This window comes from Eleutherodactylus coqui, chromosome 4 (assembly GCF_035609145.1).
Source record: "Eleutherodactylus coqui strain aEleCoq1 chromosome 4, aEleCoq1.hap1, whole genome shotgun sequence".
In the NCBI taxonomy this organism is placed as follows: Eukaryota; Metazoa; Chordata; class Amphibia; order Anura; family Eleutherodactylidae; genus Eleutherodactylus; species Eleutherodactylus coqui.
The window spans coordinates 185,457,954-185,480,157 of NC_089840.1; the positions used below are offsets into that span (position 1 = coordinate 185,457,954).

A 22,204-nucleotide genomic window follows, 5' to 3' on the forward strand; every position below is an offset into this window, starting at 1 on the left:
GCAACATTGTATTAAGATAATGAAATGAAAGGACCACTGTCCATCAGATGAAGGCTTTATTTATTCAGCATACAGCATTGAGCTAGGCAGGAATGATCAGTCTAGAGGTATAAAATACATAAAGCCATTGTTACATTACTATCCTATTACATTCAATGAACATTTCACTATGATGTCATAGTTACAGCACTAGCAGATGTAGTCAATGTCTGGATATTGATGCTTCTCTATACAAGGCAATGATTTGTAGTGAGCACATTAACAATTCCATAGCCCATAAGAGCCATGAAACTAACACAGCATAGCTTTATGGCCATAAGGGAGGGGGAGATGAAGGGTCCTCCCATCAGACCTAGATCAGCCATGTCTGTATAATGAAACATTGACCAAGTTATAGAAACTTTCCTCTGTGACTATTGGAGAATTATAGTTATGGAACCAAAGGATGCAGATGTAAGTGGTAGGTATATAATTGATCTTAAAAAGATAGATTTTTTTCCTGTCCACTGTTGCTTTCCCAAAGCATAAGCTGCACGATGTGATTTTACTAATGAGGGATATCATAGCTGGATGTTGATTAGGAAGCATTAATTACGGCCCTTCCTGTTGATGTGAGGAGCTTATTATAACACTCACATGTATTCTTGAAACGATCTTGGCTTAAACGAATCGTCCTTCTTACAATAAAGATTTTACATCAAAAGCAGCATCAAAAATCCAACTGTGAAGAAGAAGAACCAAAGTTCTTTGCATTAACTGGAAAGCTTTTCATGCAGCCTATGCACTTAAAGGAAGCAGATCAAAGATGACAGATCTGACTCCAAGCCCTGCGCGGAAGGCTTCTGAACTTCAGGATTTAGTAAATAGACTTCGTCCCTTTAAACCCCTCCTGTGTCAGAGGGGCAGCGATGCGTTTGTGTTAATTAAACAATTAGTCTTCTATGTTCTAATGATGTTTTATGGATGCTCTGTAGCATGTACCAGCTCTAGCTGAGAGGCTATCCCCTTGGCAATTAAGTACAGCAGCTAGGCGATCAGGCAACTAATTACATGGATATGTTCGGTGCAGCAATCCACAAGTTTTCTTGCATCTTTACAAATCTCAGTCTCTGCCATTGACGCATGGGATGATTGTATTTAAAAGGACACACTTCAAACTGTTGCATTTATAACAATCCAAGTTTCTGACCTTCCCCTGATGAAGTGCTCTTCAGTTGTCCATGTCCTCTCATCAATGACACACACAGCAGACACTTAGCCTAGAATTCACATGTCACTGTACTTAAGGAGTTAATAGACCATCTGCAGATCCAGCGATCATTTAACTGTACCTTTATCCATTCTGATCGTCTGTGTGCAGCTTCTTTTGCAGTGCATTCACATACTGTAGTTCACTTTTGTCTTTGGCTTGTCATCTGTGCAGCACCCTGATCTCTCTCATACCTAAGGTCCAGACTTTAGCAAGGCAGTCAGCCCTCTAGCTTATGTGCCTAGCAGCCTCCTGCATTTCTCTTTTGCCTAAGATGCTTCAGTGTTCCCCATCTGAGCTCATCTCTCCATCTCTCAGTGTTTTCACCAAGACTATATTGAGTGGTGAGTCTCTGCAATCACGTGGTAGAAGAGAAGGAGGGGGGGTCCTCCGCAGTTTGCTGTTTGTTGGGTCTCAGACACACATAGAGTGTTGGAGAGAGCTGCAAGTCTATGCTTTTCCCTGTCTAAGCATTATAAGATATATTGTGTATATTGCAATACAAATCCAATCAGGATCTACCCTGCTTTGTCTTTCTTCTCTTCCCTCAATATCTGGAGAGCATTTTCATCATTCTTGTCTCTGTACCTCCAACAAATCCGAGCTGATGTGCTGTTTGAAAGGCTGGAAATGGAAGTGTTGATGCTCTGCTTTCTCCCCTGGATATTTCAGTGTTTTTCAGTACGGGCGGACTCCATCATCCACATTGGTAAGAAGGGACCTGGCTTGTGGAATAATAATGATGATGATGATAATGATGATGGTGATGATGATGATTACTAGGATGGAGACCTATCTCCTTAAAATCATCACAGGGCTGCAACCAACTCCTATCGATATATGCTGCAACAACCTAGCAGAGAAAACTTGTGTGTGCTCTGAGGTTAAAGGGTTAATTCTATTGATTGCATTATGTGATGGGCACCTAGATAGATAGCACTGACTACATTGTACTTTACTAGGATTCGACGTTGCGATCATACATAGTAAACTTGTTTGCTTATGTGCAGCTGTAAATATATAGTCTGCTAGTACAATGGACAGCGGCTGTCACCCTTAGGAGACTGGAAGTGACTTCCAAGTTTGGTGAGCAGAGGCCAGAGGCTCATTACATGCATACATTGCTCTTCCTAATGATTCTGTCTTTTTAACATGACTGCAGCCAATAATAGAAAAGGGCTCAAGGCTGCTGTAATCCTGAATACATAAGTGACAAAGGCACAGGGTGATGGGATAGGTACCTACCAGGTGGTAACTTTCATGCTTTGTATAGGGGGTATATAGAGGGGATGATATAATAAGAATCCACGGTGCAGCTTAATAGCAGATGTGGATACCAGGGATTGAATGGAAGGGGGGGTGAAGGCTGCATGTGTGTTGCTTGCTATGTATGGATGAGAGACAGGCAGTGAAACTGCAGGCAGATAGGAAAGATACAGAGACTAATACAGATTATATCTAACAAAAATGGACAGGCACGACTAAGATGCACATAGATATGGCAGCTTAGCTCAGACCCAGACGCATGGCACAATGAATCTAACAAGGTAATACTGATGTCACATACAGCAGATGGCATACCTAATCTAAGAAGACTGAAAGCAAAACATAAGGGCAAGTGATTTGCCCAGGGGAATGGCTAAAGGGGTTGATTGTGGATGTGGGTCAGGTCATCATAGTCTCACGGATTAGTGACTAGGACACCTTTCTACAGCTTGCCATGCTGGAGCCACGAGTAGATGTAGGAGCCTGTCCAAGCACACAGCATTGCGGATCTATTAAATAAGATTGGATGAACTTTGAACGTTGTGCTCCTCAAATAAAGAAGCTGTTAGCTGATCTCCTCCCCAGTATTAGTAATAAGGCAGTCCCTGGTATACCACTGTATACAATTTATTCATAGACCATGGCACTATTATACCACTATATAAGTTTGCCGGGTGAAATGTGCCTATGCCAGCCTTGCCATTTTGCAATGAAACACCCTCGTAATATTATCACCCCATAGATTGCACTGCTGAGACCCTTAGTATCAGTGCAGAATTGTCTCCTTGTGATATTACCGCACATATTACCGCACATCTATTTGCAGTGAGACCCACTTGTAATATTACTGCACACCTGTGTTCACTGTTCAAAACGTCCTTGTAAGATTAGTGCACTCAGGAAATCCCTGTGTAATATTACTGAACCGAGGAGACCTCCCAATAGTACTAAACAGTGGTCTACACAGTTTTCTGACCCCGTCCTAATACTGCTGCACGGTGCATTGCAATGATGAGACCTTCTTATAGTCTTGCTGCACATTTGTCTCTACTGATGAGATCCACCGGGTTTTATGCTATTATTGACAGCTTGTGCAAGCGCTAAGTATGTAGTTAGCATCCAGATCTGGGCTGTCAGTGTCTCTGGCCGCTTGTGGTCAGGTCCACCCTTTAGGAAATCAGCTAGGCACTCCATATTTCTCATCTCCATGCCTATCTGTGCATGAGTTACACATAGCAAGGGAATAAGCTATGTTTTATAAATGGCAGAACCGAGGCCACACTTGAATAAAACCTCAATCCCTAGGGAGGCATTAACAAAACAATACAGAGAACTGGACTGCGCCGTCCATATTTATATAGCTGCTCTATGGAATGTATTGGATTATTGCACCATTATTAATACAGTATTTCCTTTACTATATTTTATATTCAAGCCATGTCTGCATTAATACTTGCAGCACAATCAATGATTATATAAGTAGATTCTTTCACATCTGGTTATACTTCCTCCTACTGACACAGATGAAACATTGTAGCATTAAGTGAAGGTTACAATGTACTCAATAGGTGACAGTGCAGTGAAAGCTGGAAAGAAACAATGTACATTGTATTCATTATGCCAATGGCTTCAGTAACACTTGATGTAACTAATGAGTTCCTTGTAGGGCAGCTAACCCTCCTAGGAAAGATCAGGAATAGCCTCAGTTGAGCACTCTGAGAAGGCCAGCAGCCCAGCATTGTAAATTGGTTGCAACTTCCAACTATCTCATGAAGTGATCTGGATACTGATGGATCTTTCCACAACAGGTGCCATATTTGAAGAAAATGCAGCAAAGGACAATGAAATCTTTCAGCTGGCCGTGTCAGATCTGAATCTCAATGACGACATTTTACAAAGTGAAAAAATTGGACACACTATCAAGATTATAGAGTCCAACAATCCCTTCCAAGCAGTTCAGGAAGGTAAGTCTGCAGTCTGTAATATCACATGGAAGTCTATTGATATAGCATGGCACTAATTATTTGCAAGTACTTTACTAATGGTTGTGCATTCACATAAAATCAGCAAATGTCTTTAGCTGTAGTTGTATATATGCTTCACATTGCATTGGCCTTAATTATATAGATGAGGCATTTTATGTTGGATGTGACATCATTTTATTGTCCTGGGGATTCACAGCTGCAGAATGAAGCTTAAAGAAGCAGAATGTCCAAGTAGCAAAATGGCAGGATATGTCACAAAGGAGGTATTGTATTTGCACTTTCCTAGGATGAGAGATCGTGAAAACTTTCTTCTGCCGCTAGTGGGCGCTGTGTTACCAGAAAAGAGAGTTTAAACTGATGATCCTGCACTCTCCAACGATCTGATTTATTGCCTTTGCGCTAGTACCAATCCTTGTCAGTTATTGTCAGACTACGAAGGGTTAACTCAGGTTGACAACAGAGAAGGAGTCTGTGCCTTCTTGGTTTGTGTTGCTGTGGCACTTTTAGTGCAATATTGCATTAATGAATTACAAATACTCTAGAATTGATTATTCCTTTTTGTAGGTTGTTATTGGAAACTTAAGGCATTGTGCAAATAGGAAATGATAAATCATTGGAGGATCCCTCATTGTTTCACACTGGAGCAGCCAGAAGTGCTTGCCAAGCTCTTTCTGCTCCAAAGGTAGAAAGTGGATTGGTTCAAGGTCACTTCTTAAAATGCTGCATTTAGTTTAGTAATGCTATTAGCCTGGGGATCTTTAGAAACAGGTTGCTTTTACCTCCTCCTTTCACTAGATATCAGAAGTATGCAATTTCAAAAGGATACAAAAACTGTTTTCTCTGTATAATCCCAAAAGGCTGAACGGATAAATGCATTTATATATATATTTCTCTTTGTATGTTTTAAGCCCAGCAGAGTTGAATCTGCCCTTTTAGTATTTCTTTTGCAACTATGATAACTCACTGAGAACTCAGTCTCACGCTAAACAAACATTGTATCTCTTGGCATTCCATACTAAGACCGGGATTCTATTTATCAGTTGTGTCCGGCTAGTGGTTCTATGCCAAAAATGGACACAGCTAATGTAATTTCTGTCCACTTTGTATACCTTTCCGGTGTCCGTAGCCTGACATGTAGCCAGACAGAAAAACGCTATATGCATCATTTTTCTATCTGGCAAAAGGAGTCGTCTGGCATCAAAACCGATGTGCTGGATGCCATGAACAATCCCATAGAAAACTATGGGATCAATTCTGGTTTCTGGTTGCTTCACTTCAGTGCCGGAGGTAAAAACAGCCTGGATGCTGGATATATGGGAACCCGGCCTAAGTGACAAACTCCACTCTGCCACATTAACAAACTCAGCCATGGCACATTTGTTTATAGAGAATTTTTGCAATTTCGACATTGAAATATATTTTCCTCCTAAGTCAATGGAAAGTTGTTCTATCACTGTCACTCTCTGCAGCAGTTTCTATTGACTTGATTGTCTCACAGAATGATGTGTATGAAAGTTACCTTTAGGGTGACTTCACATAAGTGTAAATCGCGGCATGCTGCTTGCATTAGACAGCCGCCTGGCATGCAGCAAGTGTGCTTGCCACCGATCGCCATACACTATCTTGGCGTGTAAACACACGCAATACACCCCAATATAGGACATGCTGTGAACCCTTTTTGCACATGTATTTTGCACAATATATGTGAGCAGCAACATGGGAGATTGGTGCAGTGCATTACGTGCGCAATACACTGTAACAATACGTTCGTGTGATGGAGCCTTTACACTACTTATTTGGCCACCTGCGTCAGGCCATTCAATGCATCACTTTTGGATAGGATGGTATTATGCCGTTTATGTAGCTACAGATGAACAAACCATGTTGTATGATACTGGAAGCATTTATTCAGAGCTTATGTCTACACACAGCTTATAACTAAGCGACTGGAAGTGGTATAAATGTACAGAACCATAGTCACCCACTATTGACTGTTTGCTATTTTTTAGGGGATTTGAGAGAATATTATAGTTTCTTTATATTATGAGATGCTCTATATGTAACAATAACTTGGGGATAGTCCTGCAGTTTTTTCTGCGCTAATGGTACAATATGGTTTCTCACTTTCTCATGTGAACCCAGTCTACAAGGCACTAGTATTCCATTTAAGCCAAATTTTGCACAAGACTATTTTGTAACTGTGGTAAAATATGCAGTGTTTATGGGAGAATGTAGGACACCCCAGAAATCTATAAGCTCATACTGTGCCTCCATATGTCTCTGATTTCAAGCAGACGGAGTTTTTTCTCACCGCTCTAAACACATCACGATATTCAGCCATGTGTGAACTCAGCCTTTATATTATTTAAAGGAGTCCTGTCATATTTCCAAAGATAAACTAACTGGTCTCCATAGGATATGTTAGAACATAGGTACAGAACAAGTGCTTCTATCTCGCCCTATACCGGCACTTGCCCTTTTGCATTTCTATATTCTCATCTGCAGGTGTCCTGGTATATAATTCTGGACATCTTAGGTTTCCGTCACACGGGTGTATTTACGTATGCAAAATTTGTGCGCATAATAGGCAGAGAATAGAACCTATTGATATCAATGGGTTCGTACACATTTCCTGTTTTTGCGCATGCATTTTGCATGCACGCAAAAAAAGGATCTGATCTATTTTTGTGGACATTTGCACACCAAGGTTCCGCATAGAAGTGTCTTGTGTCTCAATGCATGTGCAAATGTTATAGACTGCGCAATTCAGTGAGAGAAAGAACACATCGGGACCTCAATAGGCTAAATAGCCATTTAAATTAAGCTGTGTTCATCTGCTAGCGTACACAAAAAGTACATTAAAATGCACAGATACATGCGCAAATCAACCTTGTTTATAGCACAAATATGTCACGTTGAAGTGTGCACAATTGTGTATATACTAATGGGAAGCCGCCCTTGGAGAGGCCAATTAGTGAATCTTCATCTGTCAGGACTTCCTAGGTGCTGTAGTTTCCTAAAAGTTGGAGAGCCGGAGTATGGAGACCACTAGTCTAGCATGAATGATATCTTAAAGATATGATTGATACTTTACCATACTTGTAATAGTCCTTAGTCTTGTCATTCTTCAGCCTATACACTTACCTTTTATGTTGATGAACAGCTAAATAAAATGCACAATCTATAGGGCAGGAGAAGCTAAATACCGGTCTGCTTGTCTAAGCTCATGCATTGTAAGCAGCATTGCTTGTAGCAATATGACTGACAAGCCCTAATCATTATTGATATCAGGTAATGCTTTCAGATCAATAACCCAGCAATTCAATAATGTCCCCACTGGCTCATCCACAGCAATAGTATACTGCTCAGAAAAATGAAGGGAACACTTTGCTCAAAAACCGCTGATGCCGGATGATGCTGCAGGCAACATAACAGTCACCACAGTGTTTCCAGACTCCTTCACCTTTGTAACAAGTGCTCACTGTAAATATGCTCACATTGAGGGCTTAAACACACAGGCGTGCACAACTACGCTTGCCGCTGTGAACAATTCAAATTGAACAATTAACATTTTCTTTAACATTTAAATTTTGCGCTATTTCGCGTGGTTAAAAAAAAAAAGCAGAAAAACTATGTTCGAGAAAGATGGTGCACGGCTTCTCTTTTCTCGCGCATAGTAGTATCGTGCAGGAATCACGCTAGTCAAAACGAAACTATTGAAATCAATGGTTTTGTTTCATTATGTTTTGCAGGCGTGATTTTCAGGCCTGTAAAATGTAACAAAATCACTGTCATGTGTTCAAGCCATGATGAAGAGAACACGGTGCCAGTGGTGGACCTGCCAACCTTAGTGTTTGTTAGTGAATGCAATCAAGCTGCACTGGGCTGTGAGGACAGGTTCCACTATAGGAAGTCATGCCCTCACATCACCTTCATGGAGATGTTCCTGAGAGTTTGGTCAAAAACATGCAGATTAGCAGCCCACTGGAGGTAATTTTATAGGATTCTGGTAGTGCTCCTCCTGTTCCTCATTGCTCAAATCAGTCGGATTTCTGACTTAGGGCTTCTGACTTCTGACTTGAATTCATGAATGGGCGAGTGCTGCCTCTAATTGACTGAGCGCAGGGACCAATCAGAGGCAGCTCTTAGCTGTCATTCAATAGCTGAGAGCTGCCTCTGATTGGTTACAGTGCTCAGCCAATCAGAGACAGCCCATTCGGCAGGTGGGGATTTCAAATCCCCACCTGGTGAATACTACTCAGAGCAGTGCAAGATAAGAGCCGGCTGGATGCGCCTAAGCCCCTGCAGCTGGAGAGAGGTGAGTTTATATATATATATATATATATATATATATATATATATATTTTTTTTTTTTAACACATTTTTGGATTGATTTTCAGGGAAGGGCTTATAATTGAAGCCCTTCCCCGAAAATCACTGCAGCACTTGTCGGCAGCCCATTGCTTTCAATGAAGCTGGCTGTATTGCCCGCTCCATTGAATTCAATGGGAGAACATCCCGATCCTCTGCCACAGCTGTGACAGCTTTGGCAGAGGATTTCTTCATCTCTGCGAGGAGTTCCATTGTCACTTGACACTGTGACAATGGTAATCCCTGCAGAAATGAAGAAATCCTCCACCACAGCTGTCACAGCCGCAGCAGGGGATAGTGAGAAACGCCTGTGTGACCGGGCCCCTTTGAGCGGATAAACGCTGCTAGCAGTGTTTTTTCTGCTGTGACGCCCACTTAGGTCATGTGAATTTTTGAACATATCAGTTATACGTTCAGAAATGTATGCGTCAAAACGCCCGTGTAACTGAGCCCTAATAGTAGGCCAGAGCTTAGCAAGGACGCATACAGAAAGGAAGTGCAGAGCAGGGAATTGGTAAAAATATAGTGTCAAACTGCATGCAGGGAATGCGGCCGCCATCTTGGAAAATGGTGATGTGGGGAAACATCAGAAATAGAGGACATGATAAAAGGTAATGGTCACGCAGTATGTACCCATAACCAACTGTGCATGAATATGGTGCACACATCTTTCATATCTGGAATATTTGAACATTTGCTTCACAACCGGAATACCCCTTTAAATTTACCCTTATTTTTTTTTTAACAATGTAGTTAAATTCTCTGCTAAGAGCAATATATGGGGATTAGATTGTGAGCCCCAATGCAGACATTGCAGGTGATAACATAAAGAGATTATTAATAGATTATACTAAGAAGGATGCAATGTTCTGCACATAAACATCTCTGAATGATATACAAAGTTATATGCTTGTATTTACCAACATATGTGTTGTATTTAAAAATTAACACAGATGTTGCTGTTATATAATGGTAGTTGAAGATCAGGACACCTTCGGCATATTGTTACCTTAAGGCGATTACTATGTAAACATATGTTATTTTAGATCAAAGTTTCATGCATTTGTGAGGGCTGTGCAGAAGAGGCGGGCGGAGGGAGCTACAGAGTAGAAGCTAAACCTCAAGACTGTCTTATAAGATGAGAATTAAGTTGTTTGTTAGGGAAAAAGTAACCCCAGCTAAAACAGTATGCTAACCCCACAGACCCCCATAGTTTATCTTCCTTGATCCTATTAGTATATGAAATTTAGCGTGTGGTGGGATACTGTCATAAACTAAAGTCAGACCTGAATTTTCATGTGTTGATTCAATGAGTCACATTGCAATTGGAAAGAATCTAGGGCTCTTATGTATACAATTGTGTTATGTCTCCATACAAGCTGATTGTTATACAGACCCATTATGCAGCACCCAAAGAACCCTGTCTTGGGACAAATGCAGGGAAAGAGAACTTCAATAACTTGATGTTTTTTTTCCACTTCTTGAATCCTCACGGGAGGGGTTTAGGGGAGGGATAAACAAAATATCTATCAATGTAATGTGCATCAGTATACTATGTCTAATTAAAAATACAGCATTTATTTCTGACACATTAACATGGAAGACAAGAGAAGACTAGATTGTGACATGTTCCATTATCTGGTAGAAGAAGAGGAATCAGGGGCGAAGTTTGCCATGCATCTTGTGGTTAACAAATTTCACCCCTGACTCCTATGGATAGCTGGCTTTGTGAAAGTCTATGGTTTGCAATGTTGCTGGAAGAGATGGGACTATTACATGCGGCTGTGTAATTCCTGCTAAATAAATAAACTTCACAATCCAATATTAGTGTGGCCATGAGAGATGTCATGAGACCGCAGAATACCTATACAGGATAAACACATCTAGTATATTTGGGTTTTACCACCCACAATTATTACGTACAATGACCACATCGACAAATGAACCTGGAAGAGAGATTAGGCTATTATCTATGCAAATACCATGTTAGATCTGGTGTTCTACTTCAGTGGAAGCAAGTTAGGATAACCTATATAAAGGCTGCACCAACGTTTATTGGCCAAACGATCATTCCACTGACACAGCCATATAGATTTTAGTCCATACTGACCTGTAAGGTCCCCATACATCCTCAATAACTGTTGGCTGAGAAGTTATTCCTCCCAACAGTGATGTTAAATTGAATAGAGAGGTAGTCACACATTCAAAGTGCTGCACCATTAATTTCAATAGGACTGACAGAAATAGCAGAGTACAAGTGCTTAGCTATCTCCTGCCGTCCTGATGAATATGGATGAAGCAGCGCTGCACATGCATGACCATTGCTCCATTCAATCTCCTTCTCACTGTGGGGGGTGCAATGATCTCATAGTGAGGAGGAGATGGGGAAACAGGACCCCTGTTCTCAGCATCAATTAGGGGTCTCATTGGTGAGATCCACACCAATTAGACTTTTATCACCGATCCTATGGATAGGCCATAAAAGTCTGCTGTTGTACAACTCCTATAAAGAGTAACTGCACTTTTTAAAAACTTTTGACATGTCAAAAGTTTTGATCAATAGTGCTGGGACTCCCACTGATCTCAGAAATGAAGGTGTAGAAGTGCTCAGCCGTGTACTGTGCTCCTTCAGTTTTGATCATTATTTGATAGCTTTCCTTGGCAGATGAAGAAGGATGCATAGAAGTTTATAGAAGTTCACACATCCATCTTCAGCTGCCAAAGAGAGCCAACAAGTAATGATCACAGTCGAAGGGCACAGCACTTGGGTGAGAGGCTTCTACTCCTTCATTTCAGCAATCAGTTGGCATCTCAGTACCCAGAACCTCACTGATTGAAACTTTTGATATGTTGTTATAACATGTCAAAACTTTCTTGAATGTGGAGTTACTCTTTTACATCAGTCTTTGCATTCATAGACTAAATATAGTACTTATGTTGTAGAGTGACCAAGACAATAACAATCAGCTGAATATTCACTATAACTGTTCCGGTTAATCACAGAGCTGATGGGAATTAATGAGCTCTATAGGTTGGCATGCTGTGCATGTTGTCCTACCCTTCCTGTGAGGGATGTCAGGTCATCACCAGTCTAGCATACAGGAATAGATTTCCATGCAGGACATCTTGCCAACTAGATGTTTTATTTTCTTCTGAGCTTCCAGTCTCAACAACCCTGTTCACACCCTGAGCATCATTAAGTTGTGTCTTCATACGTTTGGCATCTTCATGTTGAAAAGATTTTAAAATAAAAATTAATGAGTACAATGATGGGAGGAGTTGAGAAGCTTATCTTGTGTCATGGTACTAATGAAGATAAAGTAAATGTCTTACCATCCCAGGAATAATTGCCATCACAAAGGACATGCACGCTATCCTCTCTGCGCCTTTTATCATCAGGTATTTTAGTGCTTGCTGTAACTCAAAGACTCGTGTAAGTGCTGTGATATTCTCTACTCTTATTTTAGTCTTGCTTTCTCTTGTATTACCAAATTCCAAGAGCAAGCATGACATTGCTTGGAAAGAGATATAAAAGTAGATGGGTATTAGGCATTAAGTATTAATAAATGTATCTGTGCTTTACAAGAACTTGCAGTTAAGACCAGTCAGAGATAACGTGGAAGATTTTGGCAGTTCAATTTAAGCCACGGAATAGATGCACTTTAAAGGCTATGTACACCTTCACGGCCATTTTACTATTGTCCTAATGCATCTATGAACAATGAAGCCGTGGTTTTTATTCAAAATATCCCATAGTTCTGCATCTACAGCTTCAATAAAGACCAATGTGCCTTCATTGGAACAGTTCATAAATATCATGTAGTCAGATCCTACAATTATACTGCCGGTAATCAGTCCTGTACTTTTTGCTAACTCAACAAATGTAATATTTCAAAGTACAACCATAGAGTGAGACTACACAGTATGTTTGTAGTCTGTCACCATAGATTTCATAGAAGCTGTAAACACAAAGCAATAAGGGTGGTTTCACATCTGCGTTGGGGATTTCACATTCTTCCCCAGCTCGGGGAGCAGAGAAGGGGAATCCCCGTGGCTGAACGGCTCTGTCTCAGGATGGAACTGAACAGTGCCGAACAGACCCCTTTGACTATAATGGTGTCTATTCGGTTTTCGCTCAGCTGCCCTCTTTTTAGACAGAAGCAAAAGCACTGCATGAGGCACTTTTTCTTCCAGTATTATGAGACAGATCTGCAGCGGACCAGAGGTTCCAATGCAGATGTGAAGCTGGCCTAAAAATGGCCAAAGACTATTTGTTAAGTTGATCATTTTTCATACCAGATACTTTGGGGCAAAAACATATGATTTTGAAGGTGTACAATATATATTCTTTACATACAGACACGTGTAAAAATGACCATAAAGATTTAACCAGCGATGACTATGTGCACTTAATGAATAGAAGTTTAAAGGCTCCAACTTGTTCCTACTTATTGACTAAATACACTGGTTATCCATACACATTCCAGTCTAACCACCTGTGAATAACCTCTATTGTGCTTACTCCCTAGCACCTGGACTTGTCTAGTAAGTCCGGGTGCTGTCCAGCATTTCCTGGTGCCACTCAGCAATAAGTGGTGATGGGGTTCAAGTGGGTGTTTACAAACACCCTAATGAAGTGTGAGAAAATATTTGCCACATTGATCTTGGCCAGTTCGTGATGACAAAAGGCTATCTTTGATTGGCCAAGAGATCAAGGTGACAAGCTGGTGGGTATTTCCCAGTGCTTTGCCCTGCTTACCCATATGAATAGCTATAGGGTGAAGCGATAAAGCTGTTGCTTTGAATGTTACATATTAGGTACTCATCTTTTATGAGCATCATTCATATGTTGATACGTGGTGGAAGCAAAAGTGATAGAAAAAGAAAAGTAGGTGGAGCTACTCCAGTGAGGATCCAGTGCAAGAAAAAACAAGCAAGGGGTTCTTGCTTTTCTTTTTCAGTTTTTTCAAGGGGTGATTCTATCTTGTGTGATAGGAGGTGCGTGCATCAAAATTACAGTTGCCGACAAATCAATAACTGTGCAATCGGTAACGGTCGGCCAGCAACATGATGAGTGAAGGGAAAAGGGCAAAAAACTGATAGAGTGGCGCAACCTATTTTAGAAAAATGTGCACGTATTTGAATAAAAATGTTTATTTTAATAAAAGAATTACATTTTTATTCAAATATGTGCACATTTTTCTAAAACAGGTTCGCCATCAGTTTTTTATATATCGCTATCAGTTTTTTATATATATAGGGTGTGATTAATTTAACTTTCAATTAAATTTAATTTTAATTATATTAACTTGTTGCTCATTTCCTGTATAAGACTATCTACAACACTGAGGCCTCATTCAGACGAGCGCTGTGGGTGCACGTTATAGCTGCTAGGAAAGATCGTGGCTATAGTCCTGTAAAGATTGCGTGAGCGGGCTAGTTCAAGCTAGTTGAAGTAGCTCATTCATACGATCTGAGGTGTGTGCTGTGTGCTTTCAAGGCTTCCATAGGAGTGTATGGAAAGCACACAGCAAAGATAGAACATGTCCTATCTATGTGCGCACCTCGGAGTCAACCTGCGAGTTTGCACTCGCATGTCGTATCTTTTGTTAGGTCCTCTGATTCAGCGTGCCTAACACGTGCTCATGTGAATGCTTCTATAGGAAACTATTGTGTCGGAGGTTTGACTTACAGGCTCCACAGCCCTGGGTAAAACACAAGGCGGTACATCCTGTAAAGCTTTAGATTTTGTACTCCTATGTTTAAGAATTGTTTGTACTTTATTGCTACCATTGTTCTGTCACGCTCATTCTTAGTATTTTGACATTCTCAGATATAGGGAATGCAAAGAGTTACTCAGGCTCTGATACCAAGGGGGCTAAATGACCATCTGTCACATAGTAGGTAAGAGCCATGTTACAGATTTTGTATTGGGGACAAGGAGTTAGACATATACCCATGGTCATTCTCGCTCCCACCTTCTGTTTTTCTCATTCCATTTTGAGGCTAAGAGTATGTTTAAAATTTTAATTAAAGGTAATTACCTAATTCAACAGTTAGTGTCAGGCGCACGGAATAAGTCGAGCCCTGTTTTAGGTTAAACTTTGCTAAAAGTTTGGTGCGTGGCAAACATCAAGTGGTTTGTCCTGGCCGAACCCAAAAAAGAAGAAGGTTGTGGTTCCTCTTCTCCTGAGGCTCAGTCGTTAGTACTGTTGCCCTGCGCTATCTATGTCCAAATTTGACAACATCTGCATGGAGTTTATATATTATCCCTGTGTTTCATAATTATTATTCCTATTTAACTCCATTCAGATGTTGCTCAGATTTGACTCTAAGACCCCAGCACTGCAAGGCAACAGTGCTACCCACTGAGCCACCATACTCCTTCTTCCTTCCACTCCTAAATCAGTTCACTCATCTCTAGTAACAATATTGTGATTCTCACGAATCTTCACACGAGTGTATAGATATTTGCAGAATGGACTATGCTTTTTTTACTTGCACATTACATATATTACTGTACTTTTTCTGCATGCAAGGCATGTGCATTTGCATGTGGCAAAAACATACAGACCAATTAAAATGGCTCATTAGTCTAAAGATCTCCTAGCATATTTTACATGCATTTATGCATCCCCATTGACTTCTATGGAGACTTTTTGTGTGAAAATGTGCAAGAAAATACATGCATGTGAATGAACCTATTGGAATCAATGGATTCTGCTTACTGCACATTGAGTGCACAAATTTGGAAATATGTGCACAAATACATCCCCGTGATGCCAGCCTAAGGGCTTACTCCCATGAGCGTGGTTGCAGGCCATTCCGCAGAGAATGAAACACATTGTTTTCAATGGGTTCATTCTTACTTTCCCTTTTACTCGTGTATTTCGGGCACACAAAAAAAGCCAAAACGCAACATGCTCTATTTTTGTGTGCATAGGAGTCTATGAGGGTGCGTAAATGCACACCCAATCCCTGCAAAATTGCGCAATGAACTGCATAATTTTGCGGGGAAATCATTAACTCCGGGGACTAATTAGGGCTTGGTCAGACAAGCGTGGTTTTACACGCTGCAACAACAACGTGTAAACCACGCTTCTATAGAAATCAATAGGTTGCTATGGAAGCGCTCACACGGACCCTTTTTAGAAGTGCAGAATCTGCCTTGTAAAAAAGAACAGACATTGAGTGCCAACTCGCCTTTCAGCTCCATGGTGCGCGCTGTCCAGGGTGCTTACCATAGGCTCCTATGGAGCTAGGGACAGCCTGTTCACGTGCATAATCCCTGTATGTCAGCAGCATGGTTTACACGTTGCTTAGCAGCGTGTAAACCATGCTTGTCTGACCGAGCCCTTAGATTGCAACGCTTTTTAAATCATGGCATTTGTGTGTCCCGCACTGATGTGAATGGTCCCTGGCAGAAAGTACAGTAAACAGTGCAGATACGTGCGTGATAATGTGACTGTTACAGTGCAAAAAGTCACGCTATCGCAAGCGTTTCTGCGCTTACGCTTATCTGAGACTGCCCTAAATGTTCCCTTTAGAAGGATTACAGAACTATCTGTGCACTTGCTGTGGGATTCCAGTTCCTCACATTTGCCCCACAGATCCGGCAGAACAACACATATTGCCAAATTTCCATTTCCATTGCTCCTCTAAAGTGGCTTCATTTAGGGTTTTTGAAGTGCATTCAGAAATGTTTTGGCACATAATATACCAATTATAAGTGCTGAAAACACATTTTAGGAAACACAATATTTGTACCTTTCATTTAAATCTATGTTTTTAAGAAAGAGCTGGAACAATAGGACTTTTTTTCACGGCTGTGCTCATACAAATATGCATTTTTTTGCTTGTATTTCGGCACTGTCAACAAAGCAGAATTGCGCTCCACCAGCTGTGTACGGGCTCGCACTAACAGTCAGGGGATCGCATGTAACTGCAGATTTTCTCACAAGCTTACTGTTGTTAAAAGCTATTGCCCAGTGGGGTGAGCTCTTTTAACAATGTACCTCCTCATGTCTTGTTAGATGAAACCGGGAGTTATGTGGGATTGCCACTGAGAAAGCAACAGCTTGATTGTGAATTCTGTCTGTCAGTCTAATCCATGATTAAGACTATCCTGTGGCAATACCTGCTCCCATACAGAAGCAAATAACACTTTCCGCTTTGTATTGTTTGTTTTCTTTTAGTATAAAAGAAAAGTTTTGTCATATTTTTTTCTTAGACATTTTTACTTTCTGGCTGTGTCCAATGGCAGATAAATATGTGCTTGTCAGGCAGAAAGCAAAAACCGAAATAGGATAGATTGCAACTACCATTGAAACAAATGACAATTTAGGTTTTGATCATATTTAATATACCTCTGGCTGTAACATTTAAGGGGAACCTGTCATCATGTTTGAGCCCAATAAACTAAGTTAAGCCCCATAAATTAAGCTATGGGGCTCAAAGGTGGGGAATCGGGAAGTCCGTGGAGCTGTGTACCATACTCATCGGTTGCCCTGTTCCACCACTATGTTGCTGTGAAGTACATCAGATTCCCCTTACCCTTATTTGCTGTTGTTTGCACTTTGTTTCATGTCTCTAAGTTCTGCTTTTCAGGTAGTCTTCCCCATTTTTCTGCTTCCTTGCTGTTTTCTATCCACTTTCAGACAGGCAGCAAGTCACAAGCCCAGCATTCTACCAGTAGTTTACTATCCTGTACTTCATGGCCCTATCTTCCCATGTTGCATGCACAGTCTGTGTTCCTACTCAGCAGGGGGCTATATCTGAATGCCCACACTTTTGCTCTCCCAGGACAATTCAGGCATTGTATCCAAATTGTAAATAAACCAAATATAATATGTGTACAGACACAGCCACCCCATTTCCCCAGGAGAGGCCGAGATTGGGGAGATTGTTTTCACAGTGTCTGCAGATCTGTCAGTCTGCAGTCTCTGAGTGCCCCTGTGAAGATAGCTCCTCCCCTATTGCCAAGGAAATGTCCCTGTATCCTTGTTACTACAGTAAGCTAATAGGGAGAGCCCTAGTTGCAGGCAAATCAAATGTGATGTACAGCGGTAAATTTTTAATGCAAGTATATTACAGAAATGATGAGAATAACACAAGCTAGTAGATGTGCAGAAGTTGTCTAAAAAGCTAGTACCCCTTTGATTAAATATATCCCAATATTTTGTGTATACTGCTCTTATGTTAGTCTATGTGTTACTATGGTTGCACGCTGCAAACAAACCCTGCTAACAGTCTGATGTATTGTGTTGCTCTGGTCTATCTGACTTCTGCTTTTCTGAAGGCAGCAGGTTTTTTTTTATTACATTCTCTATTTAAAAGAATGTAATAAAGTTTAGAGAGGTTATTCCTTAAAGAACCCTTATCACTTGTCTATAGGTCTTGGTATTTCCATAAGGGTGGTTTCAGTTGACCGTATCTGTGTGCGTTTTTGTGCATGCAAAATTTGGCTACGCAATACACAGAGAATGGAACCCATTGATGTCAATTGGTCCATTTTCATGAGCGCATTTTGTACGCCAAAAAGAGGTCCTGTTTTATCTTTCTGCATATTACGCAGCAAAGGCCCCCATAGATGTCTATGGGAGGTGCACAAATGCTCGCTCAATATACACGCAAGTGTGCAATACGCTACACAACTCTGTGAAGAAAAGAACACATCTGCACCTCATTAGGCTAAATAGCCTTTTACTCCTTGGAAGGGGTGTGTGTAAGCTGGCCATGTGTGCACAAAAAGTAGAGTATTATGCACAGACATGCGCACAAATGAACCTCATCAACCTCGTCTATAGCACAGATGCAATGTGCTGACATGCACATACAATGGACTGATACTGCACTAAATCCCATAGACTTTGAATGGAGCTGCAGTGCCCATTTGCAACCACACATGTTCACTGTCATTCACTGTGTATCTATTATTCAAACTCCTCCAGAGTTGGAGCTTGGGACACCTGATGGTGGGGGTTCAAGAGGGATATCCTATGGAAAGGTGGTACATGTTGTTTATGATATAACCCCTTTAAAATGCATTGGAACCGTAAATAGTGATTGGTTGCAGAAATTATAACTAGCTCTTAAACTGTTTCTTTATGGTAAGTTGATAAACAGTTCTTCTTTATCCTTGATTTCATTAGAAGCGGAAATAATTGTGCCGATGTTCTCTGTACATATGAGCCCATCAGGAAGTTTATAGAAAAATAACTTTTTGTGTAACAATAGACAAAGACTAACTACAGTAGAATCACACAAATACTGTTAGAACCTTTAGGTTAATAGCTCGTACTCAAGTTTAATAACCTGGAGGAGCTGTGAGAGATTATATGAAGGGTAACAAGAACAGAAGTGCTTTCTGATCTGTTGTTTCTTAACTCTACTCCCCAAATACAACAGGTCATGTTCTGTGAGTATTTCATAGGTTATTCAATTATTGTATGACATTGCTAGAGGCGTTCTCTCTATTATAGCATATGATCTCCTCTCATTGATGCTCATACCATGGACTCTTCTGGGTATGGAGACTTGAGTTGAGAGACACAGTTGTACACAACAATGGGCTGGTTTCATTACTGCAATTTTCGGAGATCATTGTGGATTTTGGAGAATCCAATAATGTCTGAAAACAATATTTGCAGTATGCTCAGCCTTGAAAAAGGCTCTTTCTAGAGGCCAACTTCTTGCCCCATTGCTGGTCCTCTGTTCTGCAACGTTATGTCATGTGACTGTAATAACTAATCATGGTAAAGGAATGGCAAGAATCGGGCCACTTCTAGTTTTGTTTTTTAAAATACTTTAAAATAAAGTGGTTTTGTAAATCCACCCCGTTCAGGGCTCATTCCCACGGGCGTTGTGATTTTCGGTCACCCATATCATGGCAGAAAAATCACATAAACAAGAGAAAGTCGCAGGTAAATCTCGAGTTTTCTCGCCTATTCAGACAGCTGGGTGCAGGAGGGTATATACACCTCAGCCTGTAATTCCCTCAGCCAGAGGGAAATACTTTAGCAATGCTAAATTCGCTACCCCTCCCTTGCCGACTGATTGCAACAATAGAAGCTCCCATAGAAGCTTATGGGAGCTGCCGGCAAATGGAGGGGGAGGAAGGGGAAAGGAGTTTAGCAGTGCTAGTTGTACTAAACTCCTCCCCCTCCCTCCCCTTCCTGGCAGCTCCCATAGGTTTCTATGGGAGCTGCAAGCTGATCGTGGCCAAGATAGGACAAGACCTATCTTTTCCAGCAGAGCTTAACAGCAGCCGTCCGGAATCCGCAGTGTATGTGCTATGTTTTCTGGCCAGCCAATTTTAAAGGCCGGAAAATCGCCCATCTGAACAAAAACATTAATATCCAGTGAGTCAGATGCTGCGATAAATAACCATGGATCTTGGCGTGTATGCATGCGTAATACACGCCAGGATAAAACATATTGCAAGTATTTTGTGCAATATGTGTGAGTGGCAATATTGGAGCCTATGGCAGATCGGTACATTGTATTCTGCTTGCAAAACCCACATGCAGAATATACTGTAACAATACATTCATGTGAAGGAGCCCTTAAAGAGCAGAAAGGTAGAGCGGCCATTGATGAACCAGATCACAAGCCACAGAGTGGTTGCACACACAAGGCCGGTCTCAGACGACCATAATTAGGATGGCTTAGTGATCCTGCATTGAGCAGGAGGATGGACCAGATGACCCTAGAGGCACACGCGTGTCATGCAGCAAGTACACAATGACATTGCGTGCCGGCTGTGTGCCGCCCATTGCCATCTACTCTATTGGCGTGTAGGCGCGCATAATACGCTCAAATTTTTCTTGCATAAGTATTTCCCGCAATTTGTGTGAGCAGCAACATAGCCAACTATGGGTGATTAGTACAGCGTATTCTGTGCGCAGAATACGCTATACCAACACGGTCATGAGAGCCCTAGCCTAACAAGTAAAATAAATGTTACAGCAGTATATTGGCTTCATATAACAAGCGAATCCGAAAAAAAGGATGGCAGCTGATTTGCAGTACAAAGTCGTTCTTAGTAGCAAATGCATTTTATTGCGCGGCTTATTTTTTTGATGCACGTTAATAACCAGTAAATATTTGGGGACGATCAGGCTCTTCAGATCCTGACAATTCCCATCCTGCCTTGATCTGCAGCTATTGACTGCAACTAGTCACAGATTTCAGTACAAAGAGATAAACATATTGAAGGGAGTTTAGACCGTATCCAGGGACTGCTGCAGCATCTGTAACAGGTTAATCACCAAGCACCAGAAGCTTTGGAGATTGGTTGCTATGACTACAGAATATTTATGATTGATTATTGGGATTTTACTGCATTTCACATTGGAGACAAACATGAAAAGTCGTAGATTTGTAAATCCTTTCCCTGCTAAAGAAAGAATTTCACATTGTGAACCTTTTGTGTAGGACGCCTCTACCTCCAGATGAGGCCTTTCTATGTGACTAAGTGCGTGATTCACATCTACTTCCAGGAATAAAACTATCTCAGAAGTAGGTGGTAAGTTGTACAGGAAGAGGGATATGACAGATAAGGCTGAAGGATCCTGCCTCTCATCATTTGGACACGCGGTGATAGCACACGGTTGGAACGAGCTCATACGGTTGTGGCAGATGAGAAAGTGGATATTCATTTGCAACTTTCTTTTTGGCATATAAACCAAGCTCACATAATGTGGATTTGTTTTATGCCGATAGCACAGAGCGTTGTGAGTCGGGTGCGAACATGCGTTTCATATGCTGTGAAAAAAATACAACATGAAGAACACTGTGGATTTAAATGTGCAGCAGGTAGTAAATAGAGATGAGCGAACGTACTCGGATAAGCACTACTCGTCCGAGTAATGTGCTTTATCCGAGTATCGCTGTACTCGGGGCTAAAGATTCGGGGAGCGCCGCGGAGCGGGGAGCTGCAGGGGAGAGCGGGGAGGAACGGAGGGGAGATCTTTCTCTCCCGCCCGCTCTCCCCTGCTCCCCGCCGCAACTCACCTGTCAGCAGCGGCGCTCCCCGAATCTTTAGCCCCGAGTACAGCGGTACTCGGATAAGGCACATTACTCGGACGAGTAGTGCTTATCCGAGTACGTTCGCTCATCTCTAGTAGTAAACCATAAGGGCAGATGCAGACGGCCGTATGTGCAGAGTAACGTATTCGCACAGGTTTGATGAGGTAGATTTCCATATCAGCGCATAGTATTGTACTTTTTGCGCATGCAGGGCTTATTTACACACCCCTTCTGTGATTTAAAAGACTATTTAGCCTAATGAGGTCCAGATGTGCTCTCTCTTTCACTGAATTGCGCAGTGTAT

General features: G+C 41.4%; 1 protein-coding gene across 1 annotated transcript in view; it reads left to right on the forward strand.

Annotated features, from left to right (window-relative positions):
- The first annotated feature begins 1,879 nt into the window (after positions 1 to 1,879).
- The window catches only part of GRID1 (glutamate ionotropic receptor delta type subunit 1), a 1,141,753-nt gene continuing 1,121,428 nt past the window's right edge, over positions 1,880 to 22,204 (forward strand). Inside the window, exons 1-2 of the mRNA XM_066598745.1 lie at positions 1,880 to 1,958; positions 4,324 to 4,479. Of these exons, the coding sequence (XP_066454842.1) occupies positions 1,880 to 1,958; positions 4,324 to 4,479 (235 nt within the window). The remainder of the gene's footprint in view (positions 1,959 to 4,323; positions 4,480 to 22,204) is intronic.